At 47.0% G+C, this 17,049-nt stretch overlaps 1 protein-coding gene across 2 annotated transcripts in view; it reads left to right on the top strand.

The window, feature by feature from the left end:
- Nucleotides 1-17,049, top strand: part of SPRED2 (sprouty related EVH1 domain containing 2) — a 113,490-nt gene that overhangs the window by 86,327 nt on the left and 10,114 nt on the right. For both annotated transcript variants that reach the window (XM_041754974.1, XM_041754975.1), the window contains exons 3-4: nt 5,690-5,858; nt 8,238-8,302. In XM_041754974.1, the coding sequence (XP_041610908.1) occupies nt 5,690-5,858; nt 8,238-8,302 (234 nt within the window). The remainder of the gene's footprint in view (nt 1-5,689; nt 5,859-8,237; nt 8,303-17,049) is intronic.

Here is a 17,049-nt window from a genome sequence, read left to right as displayed (position 1 = left end):
TTTCATCAAAAATTTTAATAGGATTTTTTTCCTACTTCTTCCCTTTTTATTTTTATTTTTTATTTATTTATTTATGATAGTCACACAGAGAGAGAGAGAGAGGCAGAGACACAGGCAGAGGGAGAAGCAGGCTCCATGCACCAGGAGCCCAATGTGGGATTCCATCCTGGGTCTCCAGGATCGCGCCCTAGGCCAAAGGCAGGCGCTAAACCGCTGCGCCACCCAGGGATCCCTTCCCTTTTTATTTTTATTACTACTTTTGTGTTAGCAAATTATCGTGCCTGAGCAGCGAAGTCTTTTTAGATTTTTTCTTGATAGTTTCACAGTTTGTCAGAGAATATGTCAACGTAGCATGGCCTTTAGATTGTCTCATCCAGCCCCTTTGTTTTAGAAATATAATTATAAACTTGGATGTAACCACTGACTTGTACCTAATAATTGTAAACTTTTACCATTTTGGTCAAGGCCCTGTATGTAAAATAAAACCTCAGTTAAATTTCTGTAACATTCTGAAGGAGGAAGATACTTTATATCTCCACCTTGCAGTGGGGAAACTCAAGGCTCCAAGAAGTGATCCATTTCCTTGGTCTTAAGCACGTGGTCATTAGCAGAGCCTACATTAGAAACCATTTCATTATAAGGCCCTCACACTGAAATCACACGCCCCCATATACCCAGTGCTTCTCCATCTCTCTACCCCTTACACTCTGGGACATTCTGGACTCTTCTACTTGGTGGTACTTAACTCTGACACCCCCGCCCCCCCCCCCCCGCCCTGTCCCACCACACACACACACACACACACACACACACACACACACACCCTTTGGAGTTGTGGTGACTCCTTTGGCCTCCAAGCTGCCTATTAGAGGGCATGAACCCCACATGGGAGCCTCCAGATTGCATAGGTTGTTGAAGGACACCCCCCCACACACACACAAAGTGGTGGAACGGTGAGGAGAGGGTGGAGATCATTTTTGGATGGATAGTATCAGAGTTGGTAGTATTCCAACTAGGACCAGAAATGACTTTTTCGGATAGAAACAGCGTTATCACTAATTTTCCCAACGTAGTGCAGTTCTAGAATTTATCACTTTGGTTCTTGTTGTTATTTGAATTATAAGTTGAAGCCTGCGAACAGAACTACCATTGTTTCGGTGTGGAAAGTCTGTATTCCAGACATTCATTCAGAAATGGTTATATGGATAATTTTTTTTTAAGCTGGGACAATTAAGTTTTCCTGAGAAATGATATATAAATGTAAAATTTCTGAGTTGAATTATTTTAGATAAAGTAGAGAATTTTACTCCTTACATCCCATGAGAAACCACCCTGTGAAGATGAATCACAATCTAAAAGGTTGGTCATTCCACTCATTGTACATGTGCAGATCTGTGAGCATACGTGCACGTTGGGTGGGAGTTCCAGCTGGTAGAGCTCTTTGGGTGACAATTTGGCAGGATGTTCATTTTAAATGTATGTACTTTTTAACCTGCAATTTCATATTTAAACCCAATCCTAGAGTGTTAGACACAAAGATTTAAGGAAAGCAAAGTTTCTCAAACATTTTTTGGTCCCAGGATCCCTTTCTACTCTAAGAATGTATTGAGGCCCCTAAAAGGCCTTCATTTTTTTAGTTATAGCTACTTATTTTTACCATATTAGAAATTAAAACCTAAATTTTAAAAATTACTTACAAGTCACTATATAATTATTTTCCAGAATAAAAAAATTGGAGGAAAAGAGTAGCATTGCTTTATATTTCTGCGAATCTCTTTTAATATCTGACTTAATAGGGAATTGCTGGATTCTGAGATCTACTCCTGCTTTCAAGCTGTTGCCGTTTGTTGTTTTGGTCGAAGTTTATGAGGAAGACCCAGCTTCACACAGATGAGTAGTTCAAAAAGGGAGAAAATTATTAATAGCCTTTTCAGGATATTAGATGTAGATGTACTTGGGTACCACACCAAAACTCGGCTTGGAGTAAGTAGTTTCTGAGATGTGTGATCTGAATCCACATTAATGAACTTTTCAGACTGTTACAGTAAAATCTATCACTTTAGACAGAGTTGTCTTTCACTTTGAGTGGACCTTTTACTCATTCCTGATTTTGTAACGTCATGTCATTTGAAAAATAATGGTTTGAGTGCCGCGGATCTTCCAGATGTTGATACATTTAAGTCTTATAGTATCAAAAAGTCAACATTTCTCGACATCACCACTAATAACATTAGAAAAGTTAAATGTTGGGAAGCTGTCCAAAATTCTAATTTCACTGGAAAGTGCAGGTTTTAGTATTGGCAACAGATGCCTCCAGTTGTTTCCCTTGAAGTGCCGGGCTCGCCGTGTTCCTTTTCAAGAAAGTATCTGCCAGATCCCGGGGCCGAGTAAACCGTAGTTCGTCCGCCGGTGGTTCTGTCAAGGAAACCTGGCGATCCCTGAAGAAGGCAGTTAGTCCGGGTCACACTGAAACAGTTGCACGAGGACCTTTCCTTGCCACGGTCGCCATCCATATGCAGCAGGCGAGACCAGCTGAGCAAGTGGCCCGCCCCTCGGTCCCCGGCCTGGAGCCCTGCCCGCTTCCCCCTCAGCAGAGCAGCACCGCCCGGCGCACTGAACGCAGGGGCAGAGGGGACAGTCCCCTGTGTGCGCCTCCCGTTTCGCCTCACAGGCTAAAAGCCGAGTTCAAGGGTCACGATTTAATACCTGCTAACTGCTCCGTGGAGGACACGCCGGCGTGAGCTGGCCTCACCCGGCCGAGGGGTCGGGGTCGCCAGTTCGCTGCCGCCCCACTCGCTGTGCCTTTCGCGTCCCCACCAGAAATGCTGACAGTGAAAAGGCCAAGAACAACAAAAAAGGTCTTACTCTGTGAAAATAATAGTTTTGCCGTCCTGGACCCCGTGACACGAGTGGGGGCCGGAGAGGGCAGTCCTCCCAGGGGCGCCCGGGACAGGACTGGGGACGTGGAGAGGATGTTCGCCCCAGCGCTGTCCCCGGAGCGACCGGCCGGCGATCCCCACGTGGCCTCCGTGGCTGAGCTTCCCCGGGTCGGCTCCAAGGTCCGTCCCCCAGGAGGGTAACGGGCAAGCGGCAGAGCCAGTCGCAGGTGTGGCCGCGCTTAGTTGCTTCCGTGCATGGAAAGAAGGCGCAGAAGGGGGCAGGAAGGGGCCTGGCCCTGTGTCCCCCCGGGCGGTGGCCGGCTCTGGAGGGAGAGAGGAACAAGCACGGAGCCCTCATGGATTTCATAGATTTTTTTAAAGCTCCCAGCAAGGGATCCCTGGGTGGCGCAGCGGTTTGGCGCCTGCCTTTGGCCCAGGGCGCGATCCCGGAGACCCAGGATCGAATCCCATGTCGGGCTCCCGGTGCATGGAGCCTGCTTCTTCCTCTGCCTGTGTGTCTGCCTCTCTCTCTCTCTCTCTCTGTGACTATCATAAATAAATAAAAAATTTAAAAAAAAAAATAAATAAAGCTCCCAGCGAGAATCTATAGTCCTTTTTCTCTCCCCGTGCATCTCAATTAAAAGGATAATTTGTTAAAGCCTTTCTCAGGTTTTGAGTTAATGCCAAACTCCACTAGAGGGTTTATACCTGCGAAGGTGACAGCATCTGAACTTTTTCCTTTTTCTCACTAAACAGATAGGTAATGATGTTCTTTCCTCTGACAAGGACATAAAGAGAGGGTATTTGGTCCCCTTGCCCTCACTGATCTTAGATGGCTGAACTTTTCTAAGAGTTCTGTACCTTCTCTAAGAAAATTTACCACTGGGAGAATTTTAAACCTGGAAAACATCAACCAAAGACTAATTTTTTTTCACCCTAAAAACACGGAGAGGGGCGCCTGGCTGGTTCAGTCAGTAGAGCATGAGACTCTTGACCCCATCGGGGTCATGAGTTCGAGCCCCATGTTGGGGTAGAGTTTACTTTAAAAAAAATAGAGAGAAACTGGAAGTCTGTTTTTTACAAAAAGTTTATTTTGAGACTTTGAATTGAGACTATTAAATTCTAAAATAGATAACATTTGTTGGTTAAAGCCTTGGTTATTTGGATTTCCCCAATTTGGAATGGGGCTGGGCTGACATTTAATCATTGCACTATTCTTAGAGAAAAATGGCCATAATAAGCAATTTAATCATAAATAGAACTATGTGAGGGGACTTTTGTCTTCTTTCAATACAATGTGATAAAGTGAACTGCTGGGATCTCCGTTTGATATACCAATGTCACCATTATACTCATCTATTTATTAAGTCGGGGACCATTTATTAGGCAGCGCTTAATTTCTGTTTGCTTAGATGTATTCTTGAAACTTGTCTGCATTTAAAGTTGCTCTCTAATTTGAACTTATACTAATTTAGGCAGGGCTTTTACTCTTTCTCTCTGCTTAGTCTAAAATTAATAAGATCTGATTTTGTTAAATGTGGAGCTTTGCCAGAACAAGATCAAAGCTATTAAAACTTAGCAAAATCATCTTAGTATACCTAATGAAGCCGTAGGAGTAAATACTGTCCCTATTTTGGTTTGTTTGTGTGTGTGTGTGTGTGTGTGTGTGTGTGTGTGTGTGTGAATAAAGAATGAAGTTTACATTCACATGACGGCACTGCTTCTTTTATTATATAATATTAAACTCTGGTGTCTTTATCAACAACAGCACCGTGCTGGACATGGAGTTATTTTGTAATGCATCTTGATCTTTTACAGCTTGGTTAAGGGCACAAGGCTAATGCACATGAAACTGTTAGAAAATACTGTGAAATCAAGTACCAAATTGTGAAGGTCACAGGAAGAACTGGAATAAATAAAAGAGTAAAATGTGATGGTGGGAATATCCTGGGAAACGAGCGTGACCCTGTTAAGTTTCTCATTTGGTGTTTTCCAAGCATGTTGGTGTCTGTGTTCTCTCGTTGATAGCATTGGCGTTATTTCCATTTTAAAGAAAAAAAAAAATCAAGGGTCTGAAACAATTAGCTCCAGGTCACAGCTTTAGTAAAAGGCATTTCTGGGACTAGATCACTAGAAACGTGATTGTTGGAATAATGCAGATCAAAGTTTACAGGGTGGGAGCAACTGAAATGAGGTTGATACACAAGATAAAAAGGAAGTGGACCTAGTGGTCAGTAATACAGGAGATAGAGAAAGCAGAAGAGACGGAGACAGGCGTGGAGATTTTGAGATGGAGAGCGTGAACAGAGAAAGGTCAGCATTGCTAAATATGGGAAGTTGGCAGAAATTTCAGAACAGGTTAGTTAATTTTTTCAACATGTTGCATGTGAAGTCGCTGGGAAACACCCATCAGGACAGAAGAGGGAATGAGAGCCATGAATACAAAGGCCCTGACATAGAAGTAGTAGACCTGAAACAGGAGCAAAGCCCCCAAGAGCTGGGCCTTGGTGTAGTGCCCCCCACAATCAGGGGCGGGAGGAATTAAAATGATGGAGAATTAGGACGTTAAGTAGTACAGTGAGGCTTACCAAAGGCGAACGGGGTGGGGGACCATCAGCAAAGAGCAGATGGTCCACGAGGCAAGCAAAAGCTTCTTTCAAGATGGAGAGATTCACAGATGAGAGAAGGCAGGGATTGGAGGGTTTTCGTTTGTTGCCAGCAACGATGGATGGTTCCTAGTTGGGTTTTTGTAACCAGACACCATCGTGTCTGCTTCACAAGTAACCAGCCTGTGCGTTTTGATCCTTCAGGTGGTATTGGAATGCTATGTAAGAAAGGACTTGGTCTACACCAAAGCCAACCCAACCTTTCATCACTGGAAGGTCGACAATAGGAAGTTTGGACTTACTTTCCAAAGCCCTGCAGATGCTCGAGCCTTTGACAGGGGAGTGAGGAAAGCAATCGAAGACCTCATAGAAGGTACTGGATTTTGTCACTGTGTTCTTACGGGGACAATGGGAATGTTCCAAGGTCCTTTTTTATTCCAGTTGTCTGCCATCCTATCTTTGTGCTTTATTTGGGGGAGCCCTGGGGGCTAGGTCAGTAGATGCCAAAACTTCAGGAACCTCCACAGAGAACAATTGCAAAGTGACAGTGTATAGGGGGAAAGGAGATGGGTTCCAGAGTAAAGGGGTGATCCCATTTGGTTTGTAGACTCTGCTCTGAAAAGCTAAGTTCTGGACTTGCATGTCGATGGCTTGACAGATGTCACCTTTCTCTGACTATTGAAATGGCTTTGGTCTGGTCCATGTGGGCTCAGAAATGGAGAATGGATTCTGATGGGCCCAGAAGGCACCAGGTCTTCCCACTGCCTTCCTGTAATGAGAGCCCAGGGTGTTTGGCTGGTACCGAAAAGGAAGGTGATCTGTGACTCCTGGAGCCGGCTTGGTCTAGGCCTTAAGTCTGTGGGTGAGTGGGTAGTAGACATTGCATTTGACTGTGGCCTGGAAGGCTCTTGGGCAGTCAGTTCTCGTGGGCTTTCCTGGAGTCCGCACTTCACCACGTTCAGTTATCCGTTCAGAGTATGGAAAGTGCCATGGCCAGGACCCTGTTGAAGAAAGAAACAAGCAAGGCACGCGAAAGCCGAATTCAGGATTCGGAGAGGTTAATTACAGAAGAACGTGTGCTGCATTTGTTTAAGAATTGCAGTGTTCGGATGGCATTTTCTCCTTTGTGGATTCGGGGTGAGAGCAAAAAAGCAAATCTTGTAAAGAAGACTCGCTTAACATCGGTAGTAAGAGGGATCCCTGGGTGGCGCAGCGGTTTGGCGCCTGCCTTTGGCCCAGGGCGCGATCCTGGAGACCCGGGATCGAATCCCACGTCGGGCTCCCGGTGCATGGAGCCTGCTTCTCCCTCTGCCTATGTCTCTGCATCTCTCTCTCTCTCTCTCTCTCTGTGACTATCATAAATTAAAAAATAATAATAAATAAAATTAAAAAAAAAAAAAAACATTGGTAGTAAGAGAGTTCTAGCTAGAACACGAGCCTCTTGGCTACAACCATGTGATGGCCAGAAAGGCAGTAAAGACCAGAGTTCACACGATGGGTCTGACATAAGGTGGCAAATGTTTAAAATGTTATTCAACGTAGCTTTTAGACGTTTACAGAGAAAACAGCTCCTATGTTATTGATGGAATTGTGCTGTGTGCCATTCACTGAAGCTACACACAAATTTGATTCTGTCACTTGTAATTTTTTTCTCTGTATATGCCCTACCTAGTGGTTTTCTATGAGACTTTCCGCAAATGCCAGTCGCCTGGAAGAATTGAACAAGTAGAGAAAACTCCTGAAAGATCAGTAGTAATTGCACAGGGGACTTCTTTTTTTTCCTGCAACCTCTTTGTTAGAAATTTAAATCGTTCGCATCCCTTTCTGAGCAATACTTCTAATTCCAGTTGTATGGAATAGCAGAATATTTTCCAGATGCATGTTTTGAAAGACCTAACCAAGAAAAGGAGATAGAGAAGAAATTTCCTTTTTGGTATACCTATCACTTGGGTAGGTTTTAATATGTTTTTCTTTTTGGCCACTAACAGTGTCCGTTAAGCTGGTCCACGTGGTATTGGGTACTGTTAGGGGAAGAGAGAGAAGTTATATGGATCTGCATACCAGAGTGAAGAAGGAGATGGACAAGTAAATACCCTAAATGCCCAGATCATTCCATGATAGAATAAATGGGGTTTTCTGGCAGGAGCCCAGATTTCCAGCCTGCAGAAACAGGAAACTCACCGATGCCCCAACATTGTGAGAGAGAACCTCTTTGTGTGGGTGTCAGCTCAGAAGGCATCTCCCACCGTCTGGGTTTTTGAGTCCAGTGTCGAATTCCAGAGCAAGAGTCGTAACCGTCCAGTCAACCCTTCTTGTTGGCAGAAGAAAAGACCAGAAAGCTAAGTCCAGGCGACGGGGAGACTGTGGCGGGTCCCAGCTCGGGGACCACTGTGCTTCGGAGCAGCGGGCTGGCTCCCCTGCCCACTCAAGGTGCCTCTCTGGGTGCTTCTTTGCCAGTGGCCCCTGCAGAAGTTTGAGGGATTAACTGAGAGCTACAGTCGGCAGGTGTGATTTCCGGAACGTTCTAGCTAGAGTCTGTTAAAGAAGAGTGAATGAAAAACGTTTAATTCCCAGGTCATGTGTGTCTACTGATGATTCGCATTCGAAAGGAACGGAGTGTGGTTTCATTAAAATATGTTTTTTTTTTTAAATGATTGGCTTTGACTTATTGTCGGAAATGCGTTCTACTGAATTTTTTTTTCTTTCTTTCTTTCTTTCCTTTTTTTTTTTTTTTTTTTTTTGATCTTTTTAGGTTCAACCACATCATCTTCCACCATCCATAACGAAGCTGAGCTTGGCGATGATGACGTTTTTACAGTAAGTTCCCTTTGTCCTTTGCTTCCTGGATTAGTTGGTGAATAGTCAGAAAGGGGTTTTGTTAAAGGGTGTGAGAGACACTTTGGAGTTCGGCATTTGCTGTTGCTGTTGGGATGCCAACGGGGGAGATCTCCGTCTTGTCCCGATTTTTGCTCTGCTAGCTGAGCCCATGTTGCCGTGGTCCCGTTAGCCACGTGGCACAGCAGATCTGCTCTCCCTCATCTGTCCGTGGTCTTCCCTAGTGTGCAAGACACTTCAAATCAAGGCAAACTGTGGGACACCTGGTCACCCGACTCAGTCTTCCGTTTAAACAACCCCCTCCCTGGCATCTGAGGGGAAAGCCCAGAATAGCCTTTCTGAGGAGTAATTAAATGTCCGATAAGAACAGCCTGAAGGCTGAGTTGAGGTTAGGCCCAGGTATGCTAAGGCAGGAAAAGGCTTGGATGTTTTGACACAGCTTGAGTTAATGGGATATGACCGGACACCAAATGACTCCTCAGCTTGCTTCTTCATTGAAGTCTTGTGCTTCTAGAAGTTAATTAACAAATAGTTCATTGCACGCCCGCAGTGTGCTTGGCGCGGCGAGGAAGCTGTAGGGCAGCATTTTCAAACTCTTCTCCTTGACCCACTAGTAAGAAATATTTACATTATAGCGCAGGACACACACATGTAGACACCTGAAACCAGATCATACTTCATGTTCTGCATTCTCATTTTTTTTTCCTCTTCCATTTCATTTACTTCCACTTTCTATTATGAGACTTTTAAAGCACCGCAGGAAAATTCAAAGAACAACTCAGTGAACACCTAGATTCCGCGGTGGAAACATTTTCTCCCATTTGCTCTCCCTGTGCATGTGTGTACTTACCCATGCACATGCACGTGGTTTCGGTTTTTGTTTTTCGTTCTCGTTTTTGCAGATCCACTTGAAAACGAGTTCAACCTCAGTGCTTTAATTCTTTTAATACTTCTGCATGCATCTCCTAGAAATAAGGCGTTCTCTTAGGAAGCATGACATCATGACTGTAACCTAGGAAGGTTAATAGGAATTTTATATCATCTAAGAGTTCCCCACTAGTTCCTCACTTACCCCAAGTATCTTTCATAAGCTGTTTTCGTATTTTTAAATATTGGCCTCAGCCCTTTGAAGGTGTTTCCCAGTGCACTCATCATGGAACCAGGGATTTGAAAAATGCGACTTTGGGAATATAGAGGTGTGTAACCTGTGCCTCGAGCCCTTGTGGAGCTAGCAGGATGGTCTGCACAGAGCGGAGAGTGACCCATGGGAGGCTGGGGGAAGGGCCCTGGTGCGAGGCCCAGGGTGCTCCACCGGGAGGGCCCGAGAAGGCCTCTAGGACGGAGGCCAACCCAGACCTGGGGGGAGGCATTTGAACCGGGCTCGGGAAGGGGCCTCCTGGCTGGCAGGGGACACGGTGGCGAGCTGCCCGAGGGCCACGGAGCCCAGCCTGGCGTGAACAGCGCGTGCTTGGGGGCATCAGGAGCCGAGCTCCCGTGTTCCCATTGAGCGGCTGGTGCGAGGCGGCCGGAGCAGGCTTCCTCCAGCGCCCCGCAGCTCCCCCCAGCAGTTGGCATGTTGCTTACATCTGTTCCTTTGTCACGTTTTTCGAGAGACAAACAACAGCAGGCGGGTTAAAAGGTGGCTTCCTGTGCTCCAGAGCAGAACTGTCCCTCGCAGCTGCTTCCCAGCTACCTGCCAGGAGTGATTTATAGACCCGCGGGGCCGGGAGGGAGAGGGTGATGGAGGCCGGGGCCCTCCGGGTCCGGTCCGGAGCGAGTGTGCGGAGCCCCTGGTTCCAGACACCCGCGGGCCCCCAGGAGCCGCGCTTAATTGCCTCCCGGTGGACCTTGAAGTCTGTTTGCCTTTGTAGCATCTGTTGACAAACAAGGACCTATTAGTAATAGCACCTCCCTCCCCCAAGCAGGCCTGGCCTAGGCCTTTGACTGTGAGGACGGGAGGGTCACCTGATGTGCGGTGTCCAAGCCCCCCAGGGAGCGCCCCCACGGACTCCTGCACGGTCCACGGCTTCCCGAAGCTTCTTGTCGTCTAACTTCTTGATGGGACAGATATTAAGAACTTGGGGCTCATGCAGTACGGATAGAGTATAAACAGCGAGAAGACCTTCTGAACAACACGATGGACCCAGGATTATGAGGGTTTTCTGGGAGAACAGTGTGTGTAAGGTTGAAACTTGAGGAATGGGGGTGGGGGGGTCTGTCTTTGCCACGAGTGCCAGGGGGTTCCGTCTGCTTCAGGGGATTCCTTGGGGCAGGAAGGAGCACAGGACGTTGCGGACAGTGTGTTGATGCGTGTTCTACGGTGGGAAGCAGTGGAGGAAGAGACACCCCAACTCCCCCTGGAGCTGTTGGGGCGCTCACCGAGCGCAGGCTGTCCCTGCTCACACTTTCCCAGCCCTCCTGCTGATCCCCCAAACCAGCTTGTCCTCCTGACTCCTCAGGATTGTGAAACCAGGCTGTGATTCCTCAGAGGAACATCAGTGCCCCGCTTGGTGCGTGGATGAGCGCGTGCGCACACGTACACACACGCGCGTGCATGCTCCGTGCTTCCGCGGCCACCTGCCGCCTCCCCCGCCGTGTCCCCGTGCCTGTTTGTTCCGTCCGATGCCACCAGCCTGCTCTGTGTCCATGTGCTTCCTGCCAGAGCCACCAGCAGAGGCTCCCGATGAGTGGCTGTTCTGATTTTCTGAGTTTGGGCTGTTGATTCATTCTTGCGTCCTAATAGTTCTCCCTCCCATCAGTTACAGTTGTTTGGTCTCCTTTAAAATTCCAAAGCACTCAGATGGCGATTCCTGTCCTGCCACTTGAAAGCCTGCCCTTTTTCTGTTTTTAAATTTTTTATTTGCTGAATGACTGAATCGTTATCTAATTAGAAGCAGGATATTCACCACGATAGTCTCAGCAATCCTATAAAGCTTTGGTCTAAAAGTTCTCTATAAACAGGTGATCTGAACCTCAGATACAGTGTGTAACCGTCAGAGGTTTACGTATTTTATTCATTTGCCTTTTTTTTTTAAGATGTTATTTATTTATTCATGAGAGTCACAGAGAGAGAGGGAGGCAGAGGGAGACGCAGGCCGCATGCAGGGAGCCCAATGCGGGACTCGATCCCGGGACTCTAGGATCACACCCTGAGCTGAAGGCAGATGCTCAGCTGCTGAGCCACTCAGGCGTCCCTGTTCATTTGCCTTATTGTTATCCTGGGAGGCCCTGCAAAGTTGGGTGGTTTTTCAGGGATTCTTGGTAGCTTTGTGTCCTGTTTTTCTAGCTGTGTTTTCTGCTGTGTCTACAAAGAGGAGCTGAACAACTAGCATTGTCAGTCCCTTGAAGCTTTTGACTGCTCCTGAGGCTTCTTGCCCTTCCGTTGACTCTTTCCCCCTTGCAACACGGTCTCACCCCGGGCCCTCTGCTCATGGGGACCTCAGTCATAGTGACTGGCACAGGTGAACACAAATACTTACGTGGCAAGGGTGTGCCTGGCATTACGTATGCAGGTATCAGGTCTCAGCCATTTGGTAAAATTTGGAAGATGAGTAACGCAAAAAATATAAACAACAACAACAGGTTAGCATTCTGTTTAACAGTAGTTTTTGGCATTGCTGAGGGTTGGCATACTCTTGTTGGTGCCTCTGACCGACAGCTTTTAGTTTCTTTCATTTCAGGGCTGGGGAGACGGAGAGACCCTCAAGTCTGTTCCCGCTCTTGTGCTTTTGTCCTGCAGAAAAGACCTGTGCTTTGGCGTATCTCGCGGAGGAGGCCCGTTGTCGGCCTGAGATAGGAACACTTTAGCTCCCTGGATAGGCTGAGCTGCTTTGGTCCCCAGCTTAGGACTCACTTCCTCCCAGCTTCCCACAGTTGAGGACTCCGAGGCCAGAGGATTTGAAACGTACAAGAAAAGGGGTTTGGGGTGGGGGGGAGAAGAGGAGAAGTAGAAACAATGGACTGTATAGAACGGCTCTGTGTTTTATGGCCATTTAATGAAGAATTTTCCCAAATCCTATTTTGTAGGGTTGGATCCATAAAACCCAGTGGTTTATTTACTGCTGCCAGAGTCTAAGATTATTTTTTAATCGTTACTAGCATCTTCATAGATAGACAAGGATAATTTTAATGCGATCTGGGGAGAACGCAGCTGTAGTGTATATGGACACATACTTCTAGAGCAGGCTAATCTAGAATCTGCAGTCAAGTGTTGTCCCTGCTTCAGCTGTCATTGTGCTGAGTGGCTGGATTCTGGCTCTAAAGCTGGAGGATTAGGGAAATATTTGCTTTATAGACAGATACTTGGGGGTGTATAAAATAGCTAAGTCTTCATCTTCCATAATAAGAAGTCCTGAAATAACAACTAACTCTGCAAATCAGGAAAAAATCCTATATAACCAACCACACAGCATTAAAAACAGTGGAGGGGCACCTGGGTGGCTCAGTCGGTTAAGAGTCTGACGCTTGATTTTGGCTCAGGTCATGGTCTCCGGGTCAAGAGATCGAGCCCCGCCAGCAGCTCTCCGCTCTGCAGGGAATCTGCTTTCCCTCTCCCTCTGCCCCTTCTCCTGTTCTCTCTCTCTCTCTCTCTCAAATAAATAAATACATCTTTAAAAGAAAACAAAAACATGGAGAGAAGCACGAGAAGAAGGAGCCACGAGAATTTGAATTGGAAGTGTATTTTTCTCCGGTGCACAAGCAGAGATAGGGAGGGGCAAAACTACTATTGATGATATTAAATGATAAACGTGTATTGATTCAAAAAAAAAAAAAAAGAATGCCAGGGTTTTCTCAGCACAAGGGCCAGGAGGTCAAGGGAGAAAGCAGAATCGAGAAGTTCCAGCGATCCTGGTTACCCCTCGTCAAGGCTTTAAAGACCTAAAGAGATGGAGCAGACCTTGAGGTCTGCGGCTGGAGGTACTCTTCGCTCTGCTTTCTCCGCCTGGTGCTGGGAAGCAGTATGTCCACCGTGCAAATAATTAGCTGGAAATGTTTGGCTTGCGGGCAGGCGAGGTTAGCGGTAGACATGCCAACTCCTTAGAATTACAGGTCTCAGAATTGGAAGGGATTTGGAGTTCCTATCACATGAGCCAGCCTGCTTCCTTCTGGCAGATGAAGTAGGCTTCACCTCGTTTTACGGCCTGGGCCGTGGAAGCAGCTCAGAGTCCACCGGGTGACTTGCCGAAGACCCCGCGGCCAGCTCATGGCACAGGAGCCGTGCACGCCACCCCCAGCCTTTCCAGCTCACCACTGCTATTTTGCTCTTCCTCTGCTGAACAATTATATTTATGATATTTCAGCTGTTCTATTTTTTAGACAACAGCCAAATACAGGCGTTATATTTTAGGGTTCTCTTGGACCCAAATTGGAAAGGGGAGAAAAAAAAGAGGATAAATATATGAGCGGTGCCCTGTGTGGCCCATTCATGTGACAGACTTGGAGCCCAGCAGTCCCCCAAAATAGCACCTCAAAGCTTGACCATAGGAAAGCCTACCGTATGTAAGGTCTCGATTTTGTTTTTTCCCCTGCCTTCTAGGTTTTTACTACCACCACGCGAGTATTGTTTCTGGATTAGGGCAGCCCTTCTCAGTAGCAGTTCCTAATTAAGCCTTGTGCCTCAAGGCATCGGTCCTATGTAATGAGATCACTAGTCTCCCGTGTACCTAGAATGGTACTAACCTGTGTTCCATCCTTTGCAGAATTGGGAAGAATAATCCGCGTCACTGTGCGTGGGTCTAACATCTCTCCTAGAAGCCGGTTGAAGAAGGCTGGTATTTGGATTACGTTTGGCATTTCATCATACTTTAGGCAGGCAGCCCTCCTTCACATAGGAAAAAAGTCATGGCTTTTACAACATCGTCCGCTTCCAGCCATGTTTTGCCTAGACTGGAAAACTTGGTCCTTCCTCATGCCCTATGCCTGAACCCTTGACATCCTGTTTACTACAAGCTGCATTTTATTACTTTCTGGCTATTCAGAGCAGTTGTCCCTAATGACATCCGAGGCGCCTCCCATCCACCCCAGGTGTTTTATAAACCGTGGCTAGAGCAAACGTTTGAAACCAAAGTACTAAGAAGCAATTTGTTTTATTGTCCTAGATGGGCTTTTGAGTATTTGCAAGTTGTGCTTGTTTTCATTCTTTTGGGGTTTTTAAAAATATTTTATTTATTTATGAGAGATAGAGAGAGAAAGAGAGAGAGAGGCAGAGATACAGGCAGAGGGAGAAGCAGGCTCCATGCAGAGAGCCTGACGTGGGACTCGATCCCAGGACCTTGGGATCACGCTCTGGGCATGAAGGCAGGCACTAAACCGCTGAGCCACGCTGGCGTCCTTCATTCTTGATTTTAGTAGGAAAAAAAATGAATTCACTGTGTTTTGTAATTATTAAGTTTTCAGTTACAGAAGCAGAAGACTGCAGCATGCTGTGTTTCCTTTTTCTTAAAGTTTTTTCCCAACTAATCCATCCTGACATTAAAACTGAAGGTAAACCTACCGATTTGGTAGTAAGTGGGGTTCGTTTACTGATTTTCTGCAAAGTGGTGTGTGACCCCTGAGTGTGTGGGGTTTGGAAGCTAAGGAGAAGCCTTTATTCCAGACTTGGTTCTGCGAGTAGTTAACTGTGAGTCACTGATCCTTTGGACTTAAACCCTTTAAAAGGTGGGGAGGCCCGAGTGGTTCAGCGGTTTAGCACCTGCCTTCGGCCCAGGGCATGGTCCTGGAGACCCGGGATCGAGTCCCACGTCGGGCTCCCTGCGTGGAGCCTGCTTCTGCCTCTGCCTGTGTCTCTGCCTCTCTCTCTCTCTCTCTCTCTCTATGTCTCTCATGAATAAGTAAAATCTTCAAGAAAACAAAAAAAACAAAAACCCTTCTAAAGGTGAATGTATTTCCTTTGAGCCTCTATTTGCTGGCCCAGGGGAGGGGAAGGCAAGGCACTGCGGGTGTGGAGCTACCCCTGGCACCTTGCCCTGCACTTCCCACATACGTGACTGTACTTGGTCCTCGCAGCCACCCTGTGAGGGACATACTGACACTTCCGTTTCTGCAGATAAAATCACCAAGGCTCAGTGTGACTCAGTTCCATACTCTGCCCACCCAGAATGCAAACTTCACATCTGCTTGCCGCCTTTCAGAGAATTTTAAGAAAAGGAAGTGTTTGTTCACTAAGTTTCAATAAATTGTTCTTACTAGATATACCAGACCCCCTACTTGCAGAGCAGCTTCCTGAACGATGGCCTCTTCAACTAGCGCCTCGGCTCAAAACTACTTCAGCTTCGGCGGAGGCCCGAGGTCCCCCTTGGCCCGGCTTGGAAGCCTCAGTCTCATTGTAGATGACCAGTTGCTCAGAGCTGTTTCCTGTTGCCTCCGCCTCTGGAGTCCAGGGACTGGGCTGAGTAGGATGGCGGAGAGGCGACATAAAAGAGAAAGTAGGTTGAAAACGTAGGCTACCGCTACGGAGTTCAGCTAGTGAAACTGGTCTCTGGTGGTTTAGTAAGAAAAGCAAAAATGTTTTGGGAGGGGCCGCCATAGGCTTTGTGGTCGACACCAGGAAGCAGGTCCCGTAACTGCTACTGGCTGAGACCCAGCACTGCGCAGGGTGGCTGGAAGGTCTCCGAAAGATGGGTGGGAGCTGCTTTATCTTCTACATGACAGTAACTATCAAGCTCACATTGCCTAGGAAGGGGAGGATCTTTTTTTATTCAACGCCTGATACCTAGGTGGCTAAATTAAAGCAATTACTATGTCTAGGGCTCAGACAAAAGCTTGGCAATGCTCTCCACTCAGGAAGCCCAAAGGCTCTTGGTAGCCCTCCCACTTGCGTCTTTCTTCGTTTATATGCATCGCATCTGTCTCTAGGCCGTGGCTAGCAGGATACTGTTCTTTCCGTTTGACTCCTTCATACAGAGCTCATACCTGCTCAGGGTTCCCTGAAGCCCCGCCGCCCTGCTCCCAGCCCCTCAGCCCTTCCAGCGAAGCCAAGAGGTGTGTGTGTGTATCAGAGTCCTTTCCTTTCACAGTAAAATTTCACCTAACTTCAGAATTTAGAGACATAAAGACTATTTTTTTTCAATGAGTGGGAATTTTGTTTTGTTTCTTCACAATGAAAGAATGCCCACTTTATCCTCTGGGTCCCAGAGAGGAGAATGTCCTCGAGTCTGAGGACAGAGTCCTGTCTTTCCCCCGCTCCTGCAGCCGCCTCTTGGACCTACACTGCCTGCCTGCTGGGGCCACGCAAGAGCCCGTGTCTGGCTGATTTCTTGCCTTTTTAGAAGAGGACACCTGGAACCTCTTTAGGCCCTTAGGGCAGGTGAGCTAGTGTTGCTACCTGTTCCCAAAGACGTGCTGACAAAATGGGTGACAACGCCCTGTTTACTGAAGGAAAAAGGGTTGGCCCTAGGTCTGTGGGTCTAGCAGGTGCTGAGGGGAAAGGCGTGCTTTACTGAAGAGTTGGAAACAACGCTCATTAAGCCACCTGAACCAGAAGCCTTCTGAGGCGCTCAACTGTGCAGTTTACTGTCTTCTGAGAAGCAGAAAAGTGTCCAGAGTCTCGTGTCATTGGTCTCGTTGCCCGGCCCGAGGTGGGGAGGCATGGTATACATTTATATTTAGTGCATGTACATACTTTTTAAATAAGAGAGAGAGAGAGAAGCCCTTGCAATGGAAAGAAGGTCGAATATTGCGTTGCTTGCATCAGCTGTTGAGCTCTATTTTGGTGGCGGATTGCAGTACAA

Source organism: Vulpes lagopus, chromosome 5, assembly GCF_018345385.1.
Source record: "Vulpes lagopus strain Blue_001 chromosome 5, ASM1834538v1, whole genome shotgun sequence".
Lineage (NCBI taxonomy): Eukaryota > Metazoa > Chordata > Mammalia > Carnivora > Canidae > Vulpes > Vulpes lagopus.
Note: the sequence above shows the minus strand (reverse complement) of the source record. Positions and strands in the feature narration are given on the sequence as shown.